The following is a 26,077-nucleotide window of genomic DNA, read 5'->3' as shown; positions in this document are numbered from 1 at the left end:
AGGTAAAAGGGGAGGTCGGGGTGAGGGGGAGGGTGAAGGGGTGAGAGTTAAAGTACCGGAGAGAGACAGAGGGGTAGATGAGAGAGAGGTCTCGAGCTCGGCTACGAAGTTTCCCACCCACTCCAGCACCAGCTCCCCATACACCGCCCTCAACCCCCCGCAAAAGCCACCACAGTGTCGCCTTTTGTTGACTTTACCCATCAACCCAATGGAATTATTGTTATTTTTACGAGGAGTTTTCTCAAACCCTAAGCAGAAATCCATATCGAAAAATCGTCTCTCGACGCTTCGCTTCCGAGTTGTATTTTTCCATGAGCGTGTAATGCTGTCTCAGATAGTCCCCGTCGTTGCACTAGTGGAGAGATAACAAAAATGCTGGTGGAATTTATGGGGCTGAAAAATTTCTGCTATTTTCCACGTGCAGTTGGTCCTGCTCGTCTTATCTGGAGGGAGTAGGTATCTGTTGGGCTGCGGTGTTTTTGGGGATGTGTATTCAAAATTGCGGGGTGCGAAGTATTTTTGCGGGTTTAGGTAAATTAATGTGGTTTTGGGTTACATCCGGTATTATTGAGGCCATTAATTAATCGACATTGATTAAAATTCAATTCGTATGTTAAGGGTGTAATAAATTTAAATTTTTTGGCAAATTATTGATCTGATATTGATATTGATTTTTAAATTTTTCTGGTAAATTATTGATCGGATTGACGTGAAAAAATATACCGTTTTTGCGTCTTATCATTATTTAATGATTCACGAAATTTCATGATCGTGCAATCATTATCCTGCGTTTTTTTCTAAAACTTTTCGAATATTCACAAAACTTTAGAAAAAATACAGGAAAATGATTGCACTATTATGAAACTTCATGAGCCAGTCAATAATGTTAAAACGCAAAACGTGATATTATTTCGCGTCCATCCGATCAATAATTTGCCAGATAAATGAGAAAACGAATGAGAATGAGAAATGAACGTGAATTTTGGCCGAAAGAGTGTAGTACATCCTTAAGTTTTAGAATTTTAGAATTTTCAAAAAATATGCAAGTTATCTTTTTCAATTATTAGAAATGTTGATGAAATGTTCTGTCATCAGTCTACATTGTCAACAATTTTTGGTGGAAAATTTTGGATGAAAACTTATTATGTTGTAAACTGTCAAGATTAAGTTTAGAATGATGGCTGTGTGTATTCATGTTCTTGTCATGAACTTGTTTAAGAACTTTTGAATTTTATGTAGTGTACAGTGTATACTGATATCTCAAGAGGAAATTCGAAGGGCACAAAATGTAAAAACCCGAGAGGGTATATACACTGAAATAAATAAATAAATAAATGAACTATTATTGAATTTCACCGAAAAGAATGATTATTATTCCAAATAACTGATTTTTCAGTTCTACATTTATTGTATTTTCCTATTAAACATCAACCACTAGTCAACTTCAATTGGGAAATTTCAATTCTCTTCGAGCATGAAAAAACGAAATTCTCCAAAAATGGATAAACATTCGAAATGTTTTGGTTGATGCCAATAAAAGGCTCGAGGTGACAGTGTATTCGGTTTTGTTCCATTTTTTATATTGAAATAAATAAATAAATACATGAACGATTATTATATTTTACCGAAAAGAATGATTATTATTTGAAATAACTGATCTTTCAGTTCTACATTTATTATATTTTCTTATTAAACATTAACCACTGGTCAACTTTAATTGGGAAATTTCAATTCTCTTCGAGCATCAAAAACTAAGTTTTCAAAAAATGAATAAACATCCTCAATATTTCGGTTGATGCCAATGAAAGGCTCGAGGTGACAGTGTATTCGGTTTTGTTCTATTTTTTATACTGAAATAAATACATAAATAAATGAAGTATTAGTATCTTATGTCATAAGGCGATAAAAGTATTCGCCTTCGGCTCGGATTATAAACTCACATTCGCCAGATAATGCTTTTATCGTCGTGTGACATACGATATTTTATGTCATTGGGCCCCAAACCGCCCGAGAATCGCGGTTTATCGGGCCTAATGACATAAAATGGATTTTAAATCAAGTAGTGTTTTTTTTCACGTTGAAATCGACTTTTGGAGGATAAATTATGAGAAATTCTGGAATTTGAAACTGAATTAAATTATTAATTTTAAAATAATTGAAATGAATAATTAAATAATTATAATAATTGGTGGTATTAAATTATTTAATTTAAAATTCCAGAATTTTAATAATTTTTTTTATAAAATATTTTCTATTTATTTTCTATCTAAAAATATTTTCCATACATTTTCTGTGTAAAAAACCGAATTCTTCCATACAATCAGTCAAAAACTGATAGAAAAAACTAAATTCTCAAAAAATGGATAAACATCCTCAATATTTCGGTTGATGCCAATGAAAGGCTCGAGGTGACAGTGTATTCGGTTTTGTTCTATTTTTTATTGCGAGCTTTCCTTAAAAATGAACTTGGAAATGGGTACGTGTAGGACGAAACACTCGTTCGAATTGTAATTCCCGGGAGGCGTTGTTCCGGGAGTCTGGCAGTCGGAAACTGCTGTACCCCCAGTAGTTTCCGCAACGGTGAAAACCCCAAAGCCTTTGTGTACACGGTGGGGAATTGGGGTGTTGCTGGGGGTTGTTGCTATCCCCTCTCTTTTCCCAGTGTTTACATACTCTCGTCCGACCTGTGCACCGCCACCTGAGTTGCGGTGAGATCTTGGGGTTTGCTGGTGTTTATGGGAAAAGAGGGGGGACTGGAAGGGGTGCGATAAATTGGAATTAAGGAGGGCTTTTTATCCGGAGTGTGATGAATGAGGGGAAGGAGATGGATTAAAGCATCGGGTTTAGATTGTTCGGGGGATACTGCACTGATAGAAAGGATTAGTTATTGTTAACAAGTGGATTGGACTGGAGACTAGGGCCTACTCGGTCTCACCAAATGTTCAGTCGGTGATTGTTACTGTTGAAAATTTATGTCTGAAATCTCCGGTACGCTTTTTGGAAATTTTTATCGAATTTAATTACCACACGGAGAGACGAATTCAATAAAAATTACCAGAAAAAAAGGTAAAATTACGTTTCGAAACGTAATCTGCCGGCGATGTAAAATTCAATAAAAAGTGGGAGTCGGAACTGAAATTGTACGAATCGCCACGTAAATTCTACGATTTGTTCCGTAAAAATTAACCACCCGTCTGATGACTCACCGCAGTGGCGACAACAAGTCGTTCCGTAATTTTTCCCCAACGATTGAGAAATTTTACGGAACGAAACGTAGAAATAACTCACCAGTTTCATAAAAATTGTTCAATGCTCAAGAATTTTTGATTTTGGAGGCATAATCAGTCGGCAAGTTTCTGTAAGATTTTACTTCTTCGGGAAAAATGACGTGACAATTTCGTACTTTGTTCGGTGATGAACCTGAGAATTCACTGAATGTTTCAGATTTCTTCTCTTCCATTCCTATAAAAATTGCCGGAATATGATTTCCCATTGCGGATTACGTGAATTGTTCCGTAATTTTTACTGAATATTTCTCTCCGTGCACTGAAATTTCCCGGAATTTCGTCATTGAACATTCAGAATTTCAGGGAAAAATCGAAGAGAACTGTCAGTTTCAGTCGCGGGGGAGATAGCCGCGCGGGAGGAAGTCCGGGGGGCCCAGCCCCTTCGTGAGGGGCGAAGCCCCCCCGGACCGCAAGAAGCCAAACAGCAAAATAAGAAAAAATATTTCAAGACGAACAAGGGAATTGAAAAAAAGAAATTTTTCACAAATAATTGTTGACGTACAAAGGAAAGAATTATTTAAATAAATCCAATTGTGATTTAAAATATTCTTTCTAACGCTACATTGACCGAGTTCAATCACGAAATTAATTCCATCATCCGTTGCTGAAAAAGTGTATTTTTAAATTAATATTTAGGAAGAATGAAGGTAAGCAATTTTAACGTTGAGACAATAATGAATTCAATGAACCACTGAATTTAATTTAGAATACATCATCATGAAAATTCCATAAAAAAGCAAATTGCTAATTTATTAGCAAAAATGTATTGACTATGTCATGACCACGGCAATTTCCCACTTGTTTTCAATTCCTTGTCCAAAAAAATTCCGTCGACTCAATACTCCAATTGACAAAGTCAGTTACGATTATCAATAATAATCCAAAAAAAACCTCACTAAGGAAGACCGAGGGTGCTCCTGTCACGTTTCGTCGAACACAAACATGGTACGTGGTGAACGAGTGCACCCAGCGTTGAGTGTTTGATTTTCCAATTGAGGGCAGTTGAGCGTTTTCCGAACGTTAGAAGCACGACAAAAAAAATGCCCCGTGAGGAGGATAAAAGGAAATATAAAAAACGATTGGGGAAAAAAAATAATGTATAGACTACTAGAGCCACGTAGTGCGCACCCCCGTCCGGATAGTGGCAATCGACCGCGCTGGATGATGGAGAGAGTTCATGGTCTATTTTTTTTAACTTCATTTATTGAGAGGGGTTGTCAACCAGGAGATTGCCGGATGAATTGAATTTTGAGAGGTGAGAAATCGCTGGAATCAATTCTTTCGAGTCTCGAGTATTTTCCGAGGGGGAAGATGGTGCTCAGAGGATTTCGCTAAATTTTTCGGTGAAAACCGTCGGGTATTTTGAAGAGAAGAGAGGAGTCGTAGACAGCAGTAGAAATACTTTATCAATCGATTATTATATATTTATTCAATATATCATAGAAATAAGTAGAAATATCGCATGGAGTTCGCTGTCTCGCCAAGGTGTCAATCATCGATTTAAATTGATGAATATCGATTGAGCTTCTTTAATTCCACAAATTCGAATTCTCGTTTCACTTGTTAAACAACAAGAATATTCATGCAACGAAATAAAAGTTTTAGATGTTCTAGAGATAACTATAGGATTTCTTTCTGGATTATTTTATATTTCGTGGAAATTCGAGTAAAATATCATGTAGAATTTACATTATTATCCAGATGTCATCCATATGATTCAATTTATAAATTAAATATGGATGAACCTTTTTCAACTCAATATCTTTGAATTTAAATTTCCATTCATCTATTAAGCAACGTAAATATTCATTCAATGAAGAAGTCATTTTGTCCGCTGTTTTGATTCTAATTATTTTATTAGAAACGAGAAAACTCACACTAATGAATCATTTTCACTCATCGCTTTTATTCAATTGAATTGAACAACAAAAATATTCACGTAATGAGATAGAAGTTTTAGACGAATGTTCTGCGAACAACTGTAAAATAATTCTTTATGAATTATTTCCTATTCATTATAAATTCGAGCAAAAATATTACATAAAATTTACTTTCTTATCCAGACGTCAACTATATGAGGCAATTTATAAATTAAATATGGATAAATCTTTTTCAACTCAATATCTTTAAATTTAAATTTCCATTCATTCATTAAGTAACGTCAATATTCATTCAATGAAGAAGTCATTTTGTTCGCTATTTTGCTTCCATTTTTTTTAGAAACGAGAAAAATCATACAAAATAAATCATTCTATATTTATTTAAAATTCAAGCCAACGTATCACATGGAGTTCACACATTCTCGCCCAGAGTCACTCGTCAATTTTATTCAATTGAACTCGACAACCTAACAACTTTGAATTCAAATTTCCCCCAATTTATTAAACACCGAAAATTTTTATTCAATGAAATAAAAGTTCTAGACAGACGTTCTGCAAGCAACTGTAAAATAATTCTTTATGAATTATTTCCTATTCATTATAAATTCGAGTAAAAATATTACATAGAATTTACATTCTCATCCTGACGTCATTAATGTAATTAAATTTCTAAATTAAATATGGAGAAGCATGTAAGAGCCCGAAAGGTCACAAATGCTTGAATAAAAAATTAAAAATATGGAGGAGCCTTTTCCAGCTCGACATTAAATTTAAATTTCCCCTCATTCATTAAACAACGAAAATATTCATTCAATGAAATACTCGTTTTATTCGCCATTTTCCATTGTCTATTATTGTCTTGCCTCGTGGAATTTCCATCATCAGAGAGAAATAACAATAGAACAAAAAAATCATAACAATTTGAATACTGTCCAGTCCCCCATGTATTTCCCCTTTGTATCCACAAAGAGACTAACAAACATTTTGATTGGGTAGAAAAAAACTCGCTTCTTTCACCCGCAAAACGCCTTTATGACCTGAATGGAACTTCCGCAATGGACTAGAGGGACCCAACGTGAAAATGTCGATACGAATAAATTTTATTCATCGTCAGGGAATAACTTCCTTCTTTGGAATCCAGAAGGCCTGTTAAAGGATCCGACTGCGGATGAGGGGGAGGGGAAATCAACGTCAGGTCGAATTTTGAATATCGAGAGGCTTCCAGTGGAATGCATTTCAAAGAAAATATTTCCATAATCACGCGTGCATTCGCGCCACGTTGAATATGATGGGGCATCGACGGCTCACGGGATTTAACATTTCTGGAGGAGACGGAGACGGCGAGACTGTGATGTTGCTCGCGGAAGTGTTTGGTAACAACCGGAATTACAATTATGTTGCGAAGTGGTACCGCAGGGAGAGACGGGCTGGGTCAGCCTTTCACAATTGGGAGCGGTGAAAGAGAGGATTTGGAGGAGACGTGAACATTCGTCGGTTACATCAGTAGCGAAGCGGTTCAACGGTTCAGTCGACTTGGCCCTTAGCCGAGTTTTCGAGGAATATCTCGGAATTTAAGGGAGATAACGAAATTTTCGTAATGAACTTTTTTGTGGGGTGAACTCAGGGCTGCAAAAAAGGTCATGACAACAATTTTGCTGTCTCCCTTAGATTTCGAGATATTCATTGTAAACTGGTCAATAGGCTAAATCCACTTAAATCGTTTTACCGCTTCGCGGTAAATTTTAATGACATTTAATGTCATTAAAATATTTAATGACATATTTTAATGACATTATATACCATTAAAACGACATATAATGACATTAAAATATCATTAAAATAGGGTAATAATTACAAAGATTCGCCTTTTTTGGGTCTGGTTGGTCTCTGAAAGTATTTGCAACGGAAGAAAAATTAGGGATAGAGGATATCAAGTGAAACTTCAAAAGGTGACCCTCATTTTGACCCTTGTGACCCAAATTCCACGAGAAGTCAATTTGAATTTTTATAATATAGAGAGATATATTGAGACCCTTACTTTGACCCCGAGTTTCTGAACCCCATGCTCCTTAATTTGCCTCCCCCATGACCCTTGTTTCTACCCCTTGTGACCCTTATTTGGATCCGAATGGAATTCGGTTAGTGGTATAAAGGGTCACGAGGATCATTTCCTTATTTGGATACTCAATCTGATTCTCATTATAACCCTCATGACCCTTATTCTGTCTCTTATTTGGATTCGAATGGGATTCGATGGGTAGGGTAAAGGGTCACGAGTATCATTCTCTTATTTGGATCCTTAATCTGATCCTCATTATAACCCTCGTGACCCTTATTCTGACACTCATGACCCTTGCGACCCTTAATCTAACCCTTGTAACCCTTATTCTATCTCTCATGACCCTTACTCTGAACCTATTGAACCTTTTCTTGACCCTTGTGCTCCTTAATTTGCTTCCACCGTGACCCTTGACCCTTGTTTCTGCCCCTTGTGACCCTTATTTGGATCCGAATGGGGTTCGATTAGTGATACAAAGGGTCCCGAGGATCCCTTATTTGGATCCTTAATCTGATCCTCATTATAACCCTCGTGACCCTTATTCAGATCCTCATGACTCTTGTGACCCTTCCAGTACCAAATTTTTATAATTTAGAGAAATTCCAAATCTAATGCAAGATAATTGAGGTTATCTGCTTATCTGTTATCTGTGTCTGTGTTTATTTCATCTGCCAAGTTTATCTACCCCGCACGCAATTGCTAGTCTATATCAGAGGAGGTAAACACGAATCTGTCAATCGGGTTGAAATTCTCCAGTGAAAAATGGCTCGACCAAATCCGAGTATCTTTGACTTGGCGTACGAGGGCAATGCCACCGCTGTAATGAAGCTCATTACGGAGGATGAGACGTTCAAGACACAAATTGACAGTGTGAGTATTAAATCGAGGTGCGGAAGATTGGAGGGTCTAACCTCATTTTTTCAATGCAGAACGGACGGATGCTGCTGCATTGGGCAGCTCTCGGTGGACATCACGAGTTAGTGCAGTTTCTTCTGTCTCTGGGGGCTCCCGTTGACCCTCAGGACGATGTGAGTCGCTTTATCGTTTTATTTTGTTCAAGTGGTTCATAGTTCGAAGGTGAAACTCACCGGATCATGACTGGGGCATTCACTGGGCGCTGCCATCTTGAATTTTTTTTATGCGCGAAAGCAACTTCTTTCAAATCTTAATCTTAATTTTTTTTCAATTTTTTTTTCTTTTTTATAAGGACAGATTCTCAAAAATATCGTGAGAAGGAATTGTTTGAGAGATAAATGTTTAATGACTTTTTTAAATGGGGAATTGCATTCTTTAAAAAACAGTTGAGATTAATTTTGATTTTTTAATTTCCCAAATCGTTTGAAAAATTCACAGGAAAAACTTCCAATTCTCTGTAATTTCCACTCAAGTCTAATGAGTCGGACTTGAATTTAGACATATTTTATTTTATTTTAGAAAATTTCTGTTCTGACATTCAGAACTTTTGATTTCTGATGATAAGAATTTTGAGGTTCTTGAATCAAGATCATTACAGCCGGCTTCTCAAATTATTTTGCTTATTGAATTAATTTACTCATGTTTATGAATGCCTTGTTATTAGAAGTGTATCCACCCCTTGACTGAATTAATGTTGAATCAATGTTAATAAATAAGTTTCTACTTTCCGATAAAAATCGATATAACTCTATAACTCTACAGTATAATTCTAACGATTTTTCATCTCAAATGAAGATAATCAATATCTTATTCTCAGTACAATGCTTTCCAGACCCATAAGTTTCTCAAAATCATTGATTTTTTTCCAGACACTAGAAATTTTTGTCCGCGTGAATATCTCAGAAACTTTCTTTTTTTCTGGAAAAAATCAGAAGACTTTTTCTACACAATTGAATCATTTTCAAAGAACATCTCCTGCTGAATAATTTACCAATTTTTTAAACATTTGTTCTTATAAATAAAAAAATGTCCGGACATTTACGGAGAATTGAATTTTTCACAAGAAGTCTCTTGATGAATTCATACGAAAATGTATCGTCTTTTGACGAATTCATACGAAATGATCTCGAATGAGAGAAAATCTCATTTATTTTTAGACAAACATGACACCTCTGATTCTGGCAGCGTCAGCGGGTCGTGAGAAAGTCGTGACGATTTTAATAACCGAAGGTGCCAATGTCAATGCCCAAACGATTGATGGCCACTCGGCGCTTCAGTACGCTGCCAGCAAGAATTGGCATTCGATCTGTCTTAAACTCATTGAGAAAGGGGCTGATATCAACATCACTGACAATCGCGGCGCCACGCCGCTTCATCGAGCCGCCTCCAAGGGAAACGTCGAAATTGTCAAGATGCTCTTGGCCCACGGGAATCGATTAAAAATTGGTAATGACGAATTCTCCATGTCTTTTCCAACACGATAGATCGATTCATCAGTTACTTTGAACCTTTAAATTACTTTATTCAAGATTTGCGTTTTTTTAAAGACGTGAGAGATAGGAAAAATGTTTTGAGGGAAAATGTTGTCCCATACGTTCGAAGATATTGTAAAGTATGAGCCCATTCAATAATAAACTACGTTATTAAAAGAATATGGGGCGAAATAAATAATAAAAAGAGATATGAAAAGAAATGACACGTCCGCGGACGACCGAAGATAAAAGAATAAGAGAAACGAGACGATCGAGGGAGGAAAAGAATAAATACGCCGCAATATTCATGAACGACTAATCTCAAAGTTTAACTCAATTTTTAAAAAGAAAAAATCTGGAAAATGTTCAGGCTTGAAGTTTTACAATCTTGAATTCATCTCAGAATTTCAAGGATTAAACCTTTGTAAACTATAATTTTTTAATGTTATGTAAATATGGTTTGAATTTTAAAAAAACAGTGTTAAATTATTTGACACAGTATTTTTAGTTTAATCCCGATCTTCAATTATCCAATTCAATTTTTCTAAGTTAATTCATCAAATTTATTAAAGATTGGAATTAACAAATTGGATTTTTTTGTTTCTCCAGACAAAACTGATGCTTACGGCAACTCCGCTCTCCATTTGGCATGCGAGGAGGACAGAAACACTGAGGCAAAGCTCTTAGTGTCCCACGGAGCTAGTTTGGAGTTGACAAATAGGGAAAAGAAGACTCCACTGGACCTCTGCACTCCAGCACTAGCTCGACAGCTAAAAGCACTCAAGGAGAAGCCTGAATAATTTTTTCTCTCATCAGTTTCAATTTGTTTCATGAACTGTAATAAACGATTCACTTAATGACATGAGGGAGAGATGAGAGGATGAAAAAAAGAAAAATCTTACAGAATAATCGCGAATATCCCGAGAAGTGGATTTAGCGAAAAATGTCAGAAAATCTTTTTCGTAGAAAATCAAATTTTCCACAAAAAATGTCTTTTGAAATTTCTTGTTAAATTCACTCGTTTTCTAGATATTTGCAAAATAAAGTGAGTAATTTTCTTTTACAGTTCGAAAAATAAACTATAACAAAGAATTGTTCACAAAACTCGTTGATAAGTCTCAGTGGATCATTAATATTTCATACTCAATAAATAAAGTTGATATTTTTTAAATTTCATGTTTATTGTGTCCTTACGTATTCAGATGCAACTGTTATTACCATTTTCTATATAAAAATGTATCAAAATTCACTTCATGATTGAAACCTACGATTTTTCATCCTATTTTAGCTATTCGATGGCCACTCACTGTCGTTTCACGTGAAATTTATTCCTCGAACATCACAGATGGAATTATTTTCCCTCATTAATCCATGAATAATCACCAAGTGACCATGAATCACTTATATACACAATTCTCAACACTCCATCTCCTCTCAAAAGCCCTTTTACGATCGTTTCCAGTAAAAATATATGAATTTCAATATGTGTAAAACGTCTCTGAATACAAAGTGACCCTTCATTTTTCATATTTCAATAAATTTATAAAAAAATCGTAAATAAAATTTTCCTGGTTCTCATGTTTCTTCATTGATTTAAGTTCATCAGTTGATTAATTCTCGTTGATTTGTTGCTTTAATTGAATGGAGACAACTCTCACAATAATAAACATCTGGATTAGACCATTTCAACTCCTCCACTGATAAATAATCCTCGTACATGATGGGAAGAAATGAGAAACAGAAGCTCAAGATCATTTCATTCCAGAGAATTCAATGTAAAGTGGCAAAACCTAATTAATTCAATTGAAGCAAAGTGAATCTTCAATGTTCGATGTCTCGAGATCGGCAGAGTGAAAATCAACAATTTTTATCCCATTTTCAAGATATTTTTCCAGACTTTAAAATGAATTCTGACTCATCCAAATCGCATTGTCAGGTTCGAAGATATTGGAGATTGAATGAACCTGAATTTCGTCTCAGACATGAAAAATCGAGTAATTGTCACATTTCCCCACTTCCTCACTGAATTCCTCTCATTTCATTTCAAAAGGTTGCAGATGACAAGAGAATAATCGCCATGCATGATTTAAGTACACCCAGAACCGACAGAAAAAAAACCCAAAAAATCTAACTTCATTCTCGTTTTATTCTCAAAAGAAAAAAAATGCAAATGTATAAAGATTGAGAAGGAGGAAAGCTTACTCCCTACACTGTCATTAAATATATATTATATATATAATAATGCCGAAAAATATGTATATAAATGCATGTGCGGGTACATTCGTATAAAAGACGATAAAAAAAAGAAAGTGAGAGTTTTTAGAGCCTAGAGAGGAGAAATACTGGAAGGAAAGGTAAATGCCAGAACGTAAAACCTTTTAAAATGAAACAAACCCCCAAATTGTCATCATTTCTCTGTTCTCCATCTACAAAAAATCAATCAAAATCGTAAATCATAAAATACAAAAAAAAAGAACAACTGATTTTCCATCATTTTATTATCTGCCTCTACGTCTTACCTCGTTAATCATTAAAAAAAATGAAGTAACTAACGGTATCTTTCGCATATTATTCGGGATGATGCTGTCTCGTAATAATAGTAATAAAATAATGTAATAGTAATAAACATTAATGTCTTATTCCTACCTACGGTTTGTTAATTTTTTCTTCCATTCATCTTGAAACATTAGTTTCATTAATTTTCCTTTTGTCTCCGTGAGATATTAATTATGCAGCGATTTAACCCCTCATGCATTTTCTCTCGTTTATCCATTACTTCAGCTTGATTGTTCAATTGTTACTGATAATTAATGAATCAACAATCGCTTTTATTTTCTGCATTAAAACCGCTCGGCGGTCAATGTTAGTTAGTTAAGCTTGTAAAGTTATGTACACATTTGCTTCATTTTTTTTGTCGCTATTTCTCATCATTTTTCTTTTAAATATTCGTCCCCTCTAGCGATGGCATCTTGTTTGGAAGTTTATCATTCTCGTATATATAATTCTAATTCGAATTTCAAAAAAATAATGATAACGTAATAATTAAGGAAATAAATTGCTTTCTATTACTTGCTTGCTGGCGACACTCAACACGTGTCATTTTTTTCTAATCGATCGAATATTCATTATTCATATCTTCGAGTTCATCGTTCCTTCTTGATTTTTTTTTCAATGTTTTTGTCTCGTTTTACTGTTTCGTATTTTTTCATACGGGTGGTTTGACGTACTATTATGCGGGTTTTAATGGTGTTATTGCATAAGAGTTTGAGAGGATTCAGTTGATACTCTCTTCGCCGTCGATGCTCTCGTCCTGAGTTGTCGAGTCGTCACCAGAGCCACCGGTCTGGACTGAACCGCGTTTCGTTAGTCTTGTGGAGCTTAGACCAATTGGAGCTCCTCCACCACGTCTGAATAATTAATAATATGAACAAATTAGCTGTGTTTCGAATTGTAAAATTGAACTGTTGAATAGTTGATTAGGTTTTTATCTACATAATTGTGGAATTATTTCGTTGAAGAGTACATTTAGAAGAAATTATCAAGAGATTTTTGGGGGTGGCAAATTTAACGTTTCGCATTTTATGGAACTGAAACTAAACGATTTGAATGAAAATGGCATATCTAGCAATTATGAAACTATTTCATCAATGCTGCGTTCGGTTTCACAAATGGCCTTTCGACATATTCTCCTAAAGGCCCTCGTCCCAGAAATAATTCCAAATCAACACCGCAATTTTCCCTGAATTCATCAATTCCGAAATTCATTCAACAAATCATAAAATTAAAATAAAACCGCAATTACCTCAATTTACTCTTGAGATTGGCGACCTCGCGCGTGAGATTCTCATACGACTCGATCATCTCATCCATCTCCCTCTGCGCCTTTCTCTTTTGTACCTTGTGCCTGCTGAGCTCCTCCTCGGTCTCATCCAACTGCCTCTTCAGCGTCTTAACCCTGGCATTAGCCTTCTCGACCTGCTCCTTGTACTGATCAGCATTTCTCCTCTCATCCTCCAACTGCAGTCCCAGCTCCTTCAGCTTCTTATCCAGCTTCCTATTGACCTTCTGCTGGGCGAATCTCTCCTTCGCCTCAGTCTCCAGCTGTTCATCAAGATTACTGATCTTGGACTCGAGCGCCTGAATGGTGGCCTTGGTCTTGGCCCTCTGCGCAGTCTCGAGCTCCGCGAGTTTCGCCTTGAGCTCCTTATTCTGCCTCTCCAGCAGCAATCTCTGTGACTCGAGCTTCTGCGTTGCTGAGCGTTCAGTAGCCAAATCCGTAGTCAGCTGTTCAATAGTAATCTGTCCCTTTCTCGATCTATCCACAAAGATTTCGTTGTTCGACTGCTCCTCCTCGAGCTCCTCCTCAAGAGTAGCAATCCTGGCCTCAAGCCGTCGTTTCTCATCCAGCATGAGAGTCCCCTTATTGGCATTATTATTGAGCTCCTCCTGCAGCTCATCCCTCTCATTTTCCGCAGCACGCCTCGCCCTCTCACTCCCAGCAAGATCCTCAGTCAACTGCAGCAGATCAGCCTCCAAACTCTTCACCTTCTTCTCAGCCTCCTTCGCAATAGTGGCCAGCTCGTCCCTCCCAGCACGTGCCTCCTCCGTCTCCCTCGTGCAGTCCTTGATCTGCCCCTGCAGCTTCTTCAGCTGCTTCAATGCATCCTCTTTCACCTTGTTATGCATCTCCAACTGCTGCTCAACATCCTTGTAATCAGCCTCGAGCTTCTTGCGCGCAGCAATGGCAGCTGCCCTCTGTTTCCTCTCGTCCTCAAGCTCCGCCTCGATGTCCCTCAGCTGTTTAACCAGACCCCTGCGCTTCTCCTCGGCCTGCTCCTCCTTGGCCTGCAGATCCCTCTCGAATTGCGCCCTCAACGCCTGCATGTTCACCTCCAGACGCAGCTTGGCGTCCTCAGTGAACTGCAGTTCGTCCTCAAGCTCCTCAACCTGTGACCTCTGCTCAGCAAGTTGAGACTCCAGCGCACGCTTGGCTTTCTCAAGCTCGTGAACATTCTTGTCAGCAGTTCCCTGGTTGTTCACCAGCTCATCCAGCTCAGCCTGCAGCCCTCGCCGGCCCCTCTCCAACTCCTCCACCTTCTCGTTCAGCTCATCGAGCTCACGAGTCAACGACAGCACACGAGTCTCCTTCTCACGAGCCTCACGCTCAGCAGCGTCTCTCTGCTCCGCGTACTGCTCAGACACAGCTTTCTCCTCAGCAAGAACCTTATCAAAGTTCTTCTGCTTCTTCTCCAGCTCAATGACCTTGCCCCTCTGTACCTCAAGTTCAATAGTGCTGTCCTCGAGTTCAGCTTGAATTTTTCGCTTCGATTTATCGAGCTTGTCGTTAGCAGCTTGTAGCTCCTCAACCTGACGTTGAAGTGCCTCGATGTCCTTCATGCAGCGTTTCCTAGCCTCTTCGAGGACTGCAGCAGCCTCGGCCTCCTCGTCCCCTCGTTTCTTCGCCTCTGCGAGTTGAATCGTCAAAGCTTGGACTTGCTTGTCCAGCGCACGTTTAGCCTCCTCCTCCTCCTCAAGCTGATCGTGCAGGCTCTCCTTCTCGCTCTCGATGGCCCGCAGTTTCGAGGAGAGTGCCAGCTTCTGACGTGTCTCCTCCTCAAGCTGCTGAGTCAACTCCGTAAACTGGGACTCACAGACAGCCGAAGCCTTCACAGCAGCTGACGCCTTGAGCTCAGCAGTCTCCAGCTGCTGGGAGATGCTTTCTGCTTCTGTCTGGAGCTTGGCCACCCTCTCAGCGAGCTCCTGCTTGGTCCTCTCCACCTCAGCCAGCTTGCCATTGAGCTCGACAAGCTGCTGCTCCGCCTGCTTCCTCCGACGGTCTGACTCCTGTCGACTCGCCCCCACAGATCGCAACTCCGTCGCCATGTCAGCTGTCTCAGCCTCCAGAGTGCTCTTAGCCTTCTCCAGAGCCGCTTTGGACTTCTTCAGTGCGTCCATCTGCTCGTTTATGGCCGTCAACTCCTGCGTGTGCTTGTGGCGCATGTCAGCAACTGTCGCCTCGTGCAGCGACGTCTCGTCCTCCAGGTTCTTCTTGAGTGTCGCCAGCTCCTGCTCACGCTTGCTGCGAAGCTCTTGCTGGGCTGCAGTTGTGTCCAGAGAGTCGAGGAGTTCGTTCTTCAGGGCTTCGAGCTCCTCGTTCAAGTCGCGCTTGAGTTTCTCAGCTTTACTCCTCGCAGCCTTCTCGGCCTCCAAGTCCTCCTGGAGCTCAGCTAGCTGAGATTCCAGCTCTCGCAGGGCCTTCTGGGCCTGCGCCTTCGCCGCAGCCTCCTCGTCGATCTTCAGCATCACTTGGTTCAACTCCTCCTCTCGTTTTCCCAGCTGGAGCTGGAGCTCTTCCACCTGAGTTTTCCTCTCCGACAGCTGGTCCTTGAGGTCCGACACCTCGGTCTCCACTTTTCGCTTCGATCTGTCCACCTCCTGGCGCTGCTGGTGATCCTTGAGTAAACGCTCCTCGAGATCAGCAATTGTCGCCTCGTGTTTCGCCTTCAATTTGGCCAAATGCTTGGCCTTCTCCTCCTCCTCAGCGAGGGTCTGCGACAAGTCGTTCGCCCGCTCCTCCAGGAGCTTCTTCTCCTTCAGCAGCTTCTGATTTGTATCCTCGGACAAAGCCAGATCCTCCTCGAGTTTCTTTATCTTCCCATCACACTGGACCTTCTCCAGCTGCAGCTTCTGCCTCGAAGTCTCCTCCTCCTCCAACTGCTCCTCGAGATCGCTGATGTTCAGCTGCAGCTTCTTCTTCTCCTGATTCAGCGCAGTGCTTCGCTCCTCCTCCTCCTCGATCCTCGCCTCGAGATCGTGCAGTATCTCCTCGAGCTCCTGCTTCCTCGCAGCGAGTCTCGCCCTCATCTCCTCGGCCTCGGCGCACAGCTCCACCTCCGCCTGCAGCTGCTCAGCCAGCATCGTCTTCTCCTCGATCGCCTGCTGATACTTTCTCTCGTACTCCTGCGCAGAATGCAACTGCATCTCCAGCTTGTCGCGCACCTGCTTGAGCTCGTCCTCCTTCTGAGTGAGCTTCTCCTCCTGCTTCGTCACCTCCAGCAGGGGCTTGACTTTAGTGTAGAGCCTCCACCACTGCCAATTCCTGAGCTTCAAGTAGGCAGCGCAATTCCGCTGAATAATCCGGATTGCGTTCAGCTGCTGGAGGCGCTTCTGATAGTTCCTCCTGGCTAAGAAGCCCCTGCAGAACGCCTGGAAGTTCACTATCAGATCAGTAATCTTGTAGTCGCGCTCCTCCTCAAGGTGCGCCAGCACTCCAGCCCTGAAGAATATCTTGGACTGTCCAACTCTGTACAGATTGGGGTCTAGCTCGAGTGCTTGGATCATCTTCTCGCAGGCCTTCTTGCCGTCCATGAAGCCCTTGGGAATGACGTTTGGCGTCAGCAGTTCGTACCTCTGTCTGAACTCCTGGAAGGGGATCCTGTTGGGGAATCCCTGGCGACAGATGCGAATGCCCTCCAGCACTCCATTGCACCTCAGCTGATCCAGCACCAGGGGTGCATCGATCTTCCCAGCTCGTTTCTCATGATTCGGAATTATACAACGCACAAAGTTGGGGTTTGTATTTCTGAGGGTCACCATGAGCTTCGCCAACTGCTCCTTGTAGAGTTGGGAGACCGTTCTGAACATTCCCTTTCGCGTTCTCGCGCCGAATTGCGTGTCGGTGAGGGCTTGCTGCGCCATTCCAACGATCTCCGCGTCCTTCCAGATGTGGCAGACGAAGGGGTCCGTCGAGGCCTGCAGAAGGCTCACCACGTGCTCGTTCAGGGGGTCCATGTTCTTCATCAGCCACTTGGCTGCTGAGTAGTCTACTTTTCCTGCGTAGTGGATAATCGCGAAGTCAGCGACTCCCCGGAAGTCGGTCTTCATGAATTTTGGGTGGACACTGTGAGCTCCCACCAGTTTTTCCACGAATGTCTTGTCCGTCGCTTTTGGAAACCAGCACTCCTCGTCCAGGAGCGCCATTATTCCCATTGGTTTATCGATGAGGTCGATTGTTGGCTGCAGGTCGAGTCCGAAGTCTATGAACTTCCACTCGATTCCCTCGCGCTGGTACTCCTCCTGCTCCAGGATGAACATTGTGTGGTTGAAGAGCTGCTGGAGCTTCTCGTTCGTGTAGTTGATGCAGAGCTGCTCGAAGGAGTTGAGCTCGAAGATCTCGAAGCCCGCCATGTCGAGAATGCCAATGAAACTCGCGCCCTGTCGCTTGGTGCGGTCCAATGACCTGTTGATGCGGTTCACCAGCCAGCGGAACATGCGCTCGTAGCAGGCCTTCGAGATCGCCTCGACGGCGAACTCCACTTGCTCCTTCGTCTGGGCTTTCGTCACGAAATCACGGCCCACCTTGATGCGGGGCTTCAGGAAGGCTTTCGTCATTTCGGTGACGTTGAGGCCGAGGAGGTGGGAGATCTTCTGGGCCACTGTGTTGTCGGGGAGCGTCGCCTGGTCCGAGTTTCGCTCCTGGCGGAACTGCATTGAACCGAACAGCATCACTGCTGATACTATGCGGAATATCGAGGAGAAGTCCTCGGGCGTCATTCCCATTATGTTCATGGACTTCACGGTGGACGCGAACTCGGCTGCGTCGTCAACGCCCGGGACTGGGAGGGCACCGTTCGAGAGGAAGGGGTAGAGCTTTGGATCTTCCAGAATGAATTCCTCTGGAAGAAGAAGTTGAGACGTTGGTTAAGGGTTTAGGGGTGGGCTTAAAGTGGTGATGGAGAAATTAATTTAAAATGACGAGAAAAATTATTCTTCATTGGTAATTTCTCACGGGAATTCAAACTTTGACGAGAAAGAAGATTAATCCATCGAATTCTGTCTACCATTATTTTCTTAGAATTATTCAATTTCTTTAGAGTTCATCTCAGATTTTTATCTTCAACATTTAAGTTATGGTTATACTACTTTACGGCAGTATATCCAAACTTCATGAAAGTCGTTAAATGTAGTGAGAAAAAATAGATGTAAATGCCCGAAAAAAAATTATTTGTCATTGATAATTTCTTAGATGAATTTTAACTTTGATGAAAGCAAGAAATTAATCCATTAAATTCTGTCTACTATTATTTTCTTAAACAATAGTTGCTCGTTTGACTACGGCATCCTGTACTTTCGGGGTGCCCAGAAACATAAATTATTTATTACAAAAGTTTGACAGTGATGATAATTTTCGTATTAGACACAGAATTTTTTTTTCTGATTTTTTGAGATTGTTTCTACATTTTAATCTCGGAGAATTCATTTTTTCATAAGACTCGGTGTTATTTTTCCACTTCTAAATTAATTATTATCAATAATACTAAACTGTCAATTGAGCCCGTACTCAACCAGAATATTTTTATTCATCTCAACATCCGGTTAGAATTTATTTTAGATTTTTATCATTACAACTCAAGTTACGTTTATGCTACTTTGAAAAAAATTGCTTTTTCGTATTAAATTTCGTTAAGGTATTTCGTGCTAAATTTTAAAATAATGAAAAAACATTGAAAAATTCATGGGAGAAGTATCGGAATGTGCTACATCATTCGGAATTTTTTTGGATTTCTTCTACATTTTGGGGTCAAGAATAAATCGGGATCTCATTAAAATGGGCTACTCACTCTTTTGTTCTGGAGATGCGCCAGCCAGTAACTGGTAAAATATATGGAACGTCCTCTCATCCTTAGCCTGACGAATAGCTCTTGACTTCTCCAAGAGATAAGTTTCGATATTAGCCCCTGCTATATACCCAGACGCATCAAAGTTGATCCTAATGAATTTTCCAAAACGTGAGGAATTGTCATTCTTCACTGTCTTGGCGTTTCCGAATGCCTCGAGTATGGGATTCGCCTGGAGAAGTTGTTGCTCTAATTCACCCTGTTTCGAAGATAATAACAATGAGGGCTTCTCACTTCAATCCGTAACTCTATTCCATTATCGGCACCCAGACTGATCGTTCAATAAAATTCTCAGAATTCGGTGATTGCCTCGTGCCAGGAACCCACAGTGCCACATAAATTTATCGTATGTGTATTCCCCCTGAATTATCGGTATCGAATTATCATTGAGTGCATGAATCTCACGGAAACGAGAGATATTGAACGATCGAGTCAACACTAAAGTGTGAAAACGTAATGCAACAAATCGGCTTTTACGTTGCGATAAATACGCGATTATCTCGATAATGAGGGGTCCTAGGGAAAAATGTCACAAGAGATTTTTTGTAGAGATCGTGATCGTGAGATTTCGTGATCTGCAAAAAAGATTTTATCACATTTTCTCCCAAAAGCTCTCATTTCTGAGATAAATGCATCTGTAGCAAAACTGAGAGGGGTAAAATGAACCGTTTTCAATCGTCAATAATTTGAGATCGGCAGAGTGAAATTTCCCGATTTTTCTTTCATTTTGAAGGTATTTTTTCAAACATTAAAATGAGACCTGATTTATTCAAATCGCATCATTCGGTCGGGAGACATCGAGCATTCAAGAAAGTTCATTACGTTTTACCACTTCATTCAATTAATTTAAACTTCAAATTTATTAAATTATCTTACTTGTCGATAGGAAAGCAGGCAGACATATCAGGAAACACACAACACACACTTTCTCATTCACAGGTGAGATGAAGAGTGAAAGAGTAATGAATTACGAAATAATTTCTCCATTCAATTTGACTGAAGAATTGAAAAAAAAATTAAATGTAAAAATAAAACTCAAAAGGCTAACGATGCACAGGAGATTGCAGAGAGAATTATTAACTGATAAATCAAATTCCCCCGAAGGATTGTATCGCACCCAAAAAGAAACAACACCCATACTAATGAATATTAATTAAAATGTTGAGATGCAGATGAGTGCTCGTGTTAATTAAACTCTCACACCTATAATTTTCGAATAATTACCGCGAATTTCTCCGTTGTGCCTCCGGTTCCCTGGTTCCACAAGGCAGCAGGTTAATAAAAAAAAAATTGTTAAAAGCACGATTTTAATTCAACGTTAGTAACGTAATTGATCAATTAGTTTATCGTTAATAATGGCGTATGTGTTATGGGGAAAAAAAATAATGAAAATTATTGGGTGACGTGATGTCCATTTATCCCAGAGCTATTCACATGTGAGCAAATAAGACGAGAAAACAGGCAATACCATTCGTTAAATTACGTGTTGTTATTGTTTATGCTAATGACTCTGGTTTTTTTATTGAACTTACTATTATTAACGCCGGACTTGGGGTCTTGTTGATATCCGTGGAAAATCAGCACCGAAAATAAAATTACATAACCATCAGACTTGCATGTTGTAACTACTGTGTTGATGTATTTTGTACATTTGATGAGTGAAAAACAAGCGAATTTTATTCGAGCCAACTATCATTTGGTTGTTAATTTTCAAGTAAACATGATTTCATAGTGAATACCAGTTATCTCTTCTTGAGATACATTTGATTGGGAGAAATCAAACTTCTCTAGAATTGAAGTTCCTTTTATTTGTCGCAAGAATGAGAGCATTTGATTTCTTTCTAGCCAAAAGTTTGCCAACTCCAGAAATTTGTCGATTTACTCAAAAATCAAAATTATTCTGATGACTAAATACGTTGTTATCTCAGTCAACGCTATCATACGTTGTTCCAAGTAAATTATAATTGATGTGAGCATTTCGTACGTCGAATCAGGATGAATATTGTTACGCGGAAAAAGCTTTGAGATTGTAGTAAAACGTCGTTCCGTTGAAGAAGTTTATATTTCTTGACTAAAAAAATCGCATTAGTGTGCAATAACAGAATCATAGATCACGGCAATTCAACACAAACTTGGATATCACAAATTTCGTTCAATGTGATGTACGGAAAGATCAGTTTAAACATCAGCTTCATTCGAGGAAACAACATTCAAGTAATTCCTGAATGTAATCATCTCCTAGGTACGAATTTTTTATCAATTCATGAAAGTAGAAAATATCTCGACTGGAGATTACATTAGGTTAAAAAAATAGAACTTTTCCATTTTTGTGGTGAATGCATGTGACTTGACGCCAAGGACTATTTTATTTGATTCAAGTAAATGTATCTCAAGAAGAAATAATTGATATTTACCGTAAAATCTTATGTATTTGAAATTGATTCAAGTATATAATACTCCTTCCAAGAAAGAAACATCTCAATAAAAATAATTTGTTAAGACTTCGCTGCACCTTAACTTTGCGAGGAATATCTCCGAATCTAAGGGAGATACAAAAATTTTCGTGGGGAACCTTTTTTGTAGAGCGGATTGAGTTACAGAAAAGGTCATGACAAAAATTTTGCCATCTCTCCTAGATTTCGAGATATCTCTTGACAACTGGTCAATAATCATAATCGAGTTAAACCGTTTTACCGCTCGGCTGCTGAATTTAGAATGTCTTTTGTACAAGAATATCCAATTTCCTGTGTGTAGTACAGTGTGCTGAGTTTTCACAGTGGCATTATCAAAGTGCAGTGACAATATTCTTAAGTACCTTGAGAATCGCATTAATTACAGAACCTATTCATCAAAATCGTTGATAAATAACCAAATGAATCATTTTTACACTCATCGAGTGAGTTCGATCTACTGTTAGAAGAAAAAAAATTATGGAGTTTCAGATTTTACTGAAAATTCAATGCAATTCCAAATTTTTGAGACGGAGGAGGACAAGAATTCCTCAAGTCACTTGAAATTTCAATTAAAACATGAATATTCAGCGCCAAATTAGGCAGAATTTTCATTCAATTGAAAATTCAAGAATGTTTTTACCTGAATTTTCCTGATTTTCATTAATTTTACGGGGAATTGAACTGACATTCACCGATTCCATTGATTTCTTCCCAAGATTTTGAGTTTTTAACTGTAAATTTCAACAAAAAAATTTTAAAACTGCAATCGATAACGATTTTTCCAATCAGATGCAAATGAAAAACAGTAGTTCAATCAGACTCAACCAATAAATACGCAGTACAATTACCCAATTCATTTCGACGAAGGAAAATAATTTCATAAGGACAGGAAACCGCAGAAATAAATGATTCAACTTTGAGCAAAAGGGATAACGATCGGACACGATCGTTAATTAATACCTTCCAGGAAGAACAGGGAATGATCTATCGATCCGATGTTTCGAGTAATGAGACACGAATGGGTATCGAAGATTCTTGACCTGGATCAATCAGTGCTCTGTACTGAGAGCAATTGGATGACGCGATCATTGAACGATTGCGAAATATTTTCTACGATGGATGGAATTGATCACAGACATCAACAAAAACCGGTATTCGAGGGAGTGAGATGTTGAAGGCGAGAGGGAGAGAGGATGTTTATCTTTGAATCGAATTGAGGAGAAAATAAACTGTGGCTGTGACTGAATAAGGCTCTGATCTTGTTCTGTTCTGGTTGGATTTATTTTGTGAGATTTAGCTGCGCCTCAGGGCTGCGAGAATTATTGCAGGGGAAAGTGTCAAGGAATATTTTTGGGATGTATTTTATTGACAATAGGGAAAATTCAAGACTTCAATTTTTCACGAGTGGAAAAATTGAATAGAAAACCCTAGAAAATTTTGGTCTTCATGTTTACGAGTAATTAATTTTTTTATGAATAATTCGCTTCTCTACACGATTTTTCCACAGACATTGGATAGAACAAAGTTGAGATTTTGATTCTGCTATGATTTATTCCCTCAGGATATTTTTCTATAGAAATTATTGGCTATAAGTTTTCCAATTTTGTTTTCCTCATTACAAAATTCATGCCCCAGATTTTTTCTCATAGAAAAAATCGCAAGAAAATGAGTTGTATATAAAAATCAGCATCTTTCATTTAAAAAATTGTGAAATTGCATAATTTTTACCGGGAGTCAGAAAAAAATAGCTTCAATAGGACTAGCACACTTTTGTAGAATTTTTTTTTTTCAATTTTTTTATGTGTTCATGATTTTTTGTGAGGAATAAAGAAGTTGGTGGCGAGAGGGGAGAAATCAATGTTTTCCACATGTGACAAAATTGAATAAAAAACCCTAGGAAATTGTGTTCTCTTTTTTTAATGAAAAATTTGCTGTGTTTTAGCAAATATTCCTTTAAAAAATCGTAAAATTGAATAATTTTCAACAGGAATGCATAATTTTCCCATTGGATAATCACAAGAAACGGCAGAATTGACGATCAATTGATCTATTTTGAAGAATTTCAGGAACTTTCGTGATGGAAAATGACGATTAAAAGATTTTGATGACCAAAGCTATTGAAATAAATTTTGAAAATAAAAAAGGATCGAGTTCATGAGTCAATAATCGGAAATTCCAGCGTGGGGAAGTGGAAACTGTGGGAAGACTTCCGTTTTGTGGTTGAAATGTTATTTTTTAAATTCCAACAATTCAAGGAATTTTTATGACTCTAATTGTGTCAAAAAAGATAATAATGAAGGTGTCGAATTCAGCTGACTATAATTTCTTATTTGGTGAATCAACTGTCCGTTCCAGCTGAGGTAAGCGAGTTCATTGGTATGTAAAATGATTCATTCGATTAAACAAAAAATACATCCTCTGAAAATATTCTGATTAAATCATTTGTAATGATGAAATAACACGACTCACAGCATTCGATTTGGGTTTTGAGGCAGCCACGTAGGCAAGATACTGGATAACTTTTTTTGTATTCTCTGTCTTTCCGGCTCCAGATTCACCAGTACACAAAATTGATTGGTCCTCACGGTCTGAAACCAATGGAAATTCTCGTTAGTGGATTCAATCAATTTTCAATTAAGTTGGGGGGGGGGGGGGTCTGTACAGCATTGTCGACGGGATTGCTTCCAATATGAAGACGAAAAACCAATAGACAGGAGTCCAATTGAAAAATAGCTGAGGATTCGATAAAACATGAGTTAATCTTTGCTAATTATGCACTTGGCTCTCAGAAATTAATTTTTGAAAGAAAAAAATTCAAGACTACTGACATTTTCTTCTATATTCTCATTGTTTTAATTCAAAAATTGATTATCAAAACATGAATTTATAGTTTTTCTGAGTAAATAATTGTCTTGGAAATGAGGGATTTTAAGAAAAAAATGTGAAGGCATTTTTTTTGTAACGAAAAACTAGAAAAACATGAGTTAACCTTTACTGAATATGTAATTGTCTCTTTAAAAAAATGATTTTAGAGGAAAAAATTGAATACTTTTTTGCAGCTGAGACAATGTGTCACAAATAATGTCTCCTGATAATTAAAGTTCTTATTATTTCAATTCAACAGTTGTCTTGAGAACGAGTGATTGTAACAGAAAATTCTGCCCAAAAAGGTCTTCTCAAACTATGCAAAAATAAATTTTTCGTTTTATTTTCACTACTTCCCCAGATAAGCTAATCCCCTCCACAAACAGCTCCACATTTTTCAGTAAATCATCGGAATTTCAACTGTTGCTCACTCATGATAAAGAAACAAAGAAATTCCTCCTGGGATTTAAAATTTCCGATGGATGAGAAATAATGGAAAAACGAAATAAGGAAGAGCGCCGGAGATACAGTAAAAATGTGGAGCGTGCAGTTACGTTTTTTACGAGACAGAGGAAACTCGAGTTTTCTCAGCATTCCACTCCTCCATTCGCAATTGATTAATAAATTTTATTATTATATGCAAATAATGCTGCTTCCAGGGGATCCTAGAGGGCGATACGGAGAGGTTTGCGAATTTATAGATCCGATCAATTAGCCCCTCATGTACAGATATTCCAAATTTTTATTTTTTTCCTCATTGAAGTAGTTTTGAAGAAAATTGCGAGCTAATAAAAAACATTTGCTAGTTAGTACTTTTTTTAAAATAAATTTTCGGAAAATCACCTCTGAAAAAAAAGACGTTATCCCCTCTATTTCATTATTTCCAAAAAATTTTATCACCAATCGATAGCAAATTGTTTGAAGATTTTTGCGAGTTAAGAAAAAATTGTAAAGTGTAATCCTATTATTGTGTAAATTACCAATTCCAATTTCAACTGAAAACCAGAGTTGATGACCAGAGTTTGTAACAGAGATATCAGACAAGTTATGCATGTTTTTTTTGGCTCAACTGAACGAGCGGCTCGAAAAATGGCGTGAAGAAGTCTTTAAAGATGACAAATGTCTCTAAAGATGATGTCTGTTTTCAATTGAAAAGCGCAATTGTGACAACATTGTCCAGTGGGGTCTAGGAGTCTCCCCTGGTTCAAAACCANTTGAAGATTTTTGCGAGTTAAGAAAAAATCGTCAATGCACTCCTATTATTGTGTAAATTAACAATTCCAATTTCAACTGAAAACCAGAGTTGATGACCAGAGTTTGTAACAGAGATATCAGACAAGTTATGCATGTTTTTTTTGGCTCAACTGAACGAGCGGCTCGAAAAATGGCGTGAAGAAGTCTTTAAAGATGACAAATGTCTCTAAAGATGATGTCTGTTTTCAATTGAAAAGCGCAATTGTGACAACATT

At 38.6% G+C, this 26,077-nt stretch overlaps 2 protein-coding genes across 2 annotated transcripts in view; one reads left to right on the top strand and one right to left on the bottom strand.

The window, feature by feature from the left end:
- Positions 1–7,923: 7,923 nt before the first annotated feature.
- Positions 7,924–10,789, top strand: LOC107037297 (26S proteasome non-ATPase regulatory subunit 10). Its single transcript, XM_015255778.1, has 4 exons — positions 7,924–8,096; positions 8,156–8,254; positions 9,299–9,587; positions 10,223–10,789. Exons 1-4 carry the CDS (start codon positions 7,989–7,991, stop codon positions 10,411–10,413), a joined length of 687 nt encoding a protein of 228 aa, XP_015111264.1. The 5' UTR covers positions 7,924–7,988; the 3' UTR covers positions 10,414–10,789.
- The window catches only part of LOC107037296 (myosin heavy chain, non-muscle), a 45,540-nt gene continuing 30,236 nt past the window's right edge, over positions 10,774–26,077 (bottom strand). The window contains exons 3-7 of the mRNA XM_015255777.2: positions 24,213–24,331; positions 20,823–20,846; positions 19,234–19,489; positions 13,416–18,288; positions 10,774–13,020 (exon numbers count right to left, since the gene is read on the bottom strand). Coding sequence (XP_015111263.1) covers positions 12,888–13,020; positions 13,416–18,288; positions 19,234–19,489; positions 20,823–20,846; positions 24,213–24,331 — 5,405 coding nt within the window. The 3' untranslated portion in view covers positions 10,774–12,887. The remainder of the gene's footprint in view (positions 13,021–13,415; positions 18,289–19,233; positions 19,490–20,822; positions 20,847–24,212; positions 24,332–26,077) is intronic.

This window comes from Diachasma alloeum, unplaced genomic scaffold (assembly GCF_001412515.2).
Source record: "Diachasma alloeum isolate Michigan unplaced genomic scaffold, Dall2.0 Dall_scaffold_00216, whole genome shotgun sequence".
In the NCBI taxonomy this organism is placed as follows: domain Eukaryota; kingdom Metazoa; phylum Arthropoda; class Insecta; order Hymenoptera; family Braconidae; genus Diachasma; species Diachasma alloeum.
This window is presented reverse-complemented; position numbering and strand designations above follow the sequence as displayed.

Excerpts from the sequence above, each read along its gene's own strand:
- LOC107037297 (XM_015255778.1), top strand. The coding sequence starts at position 7,989 with ATGGCTCGACCAAATCCGAGTATCTTTGACTTGGCGTACGAGGGCAAT. Across the intron at positions 8,097-8,155 it reads TCAAGACACAAATTGACAGT|AACGGACGGATGCTGCTGCA; the intron begins GTGAGTATTAAA and ends TTTTCAATGCAG. Across the intron at positions 8,255-9,298 it reads CCGTTGACCCTCAGGACGAT|ACAAACATGACACCTCTGAT; the intron begins GTGAGTCGCTTT and ends ATTTATTTTTAG.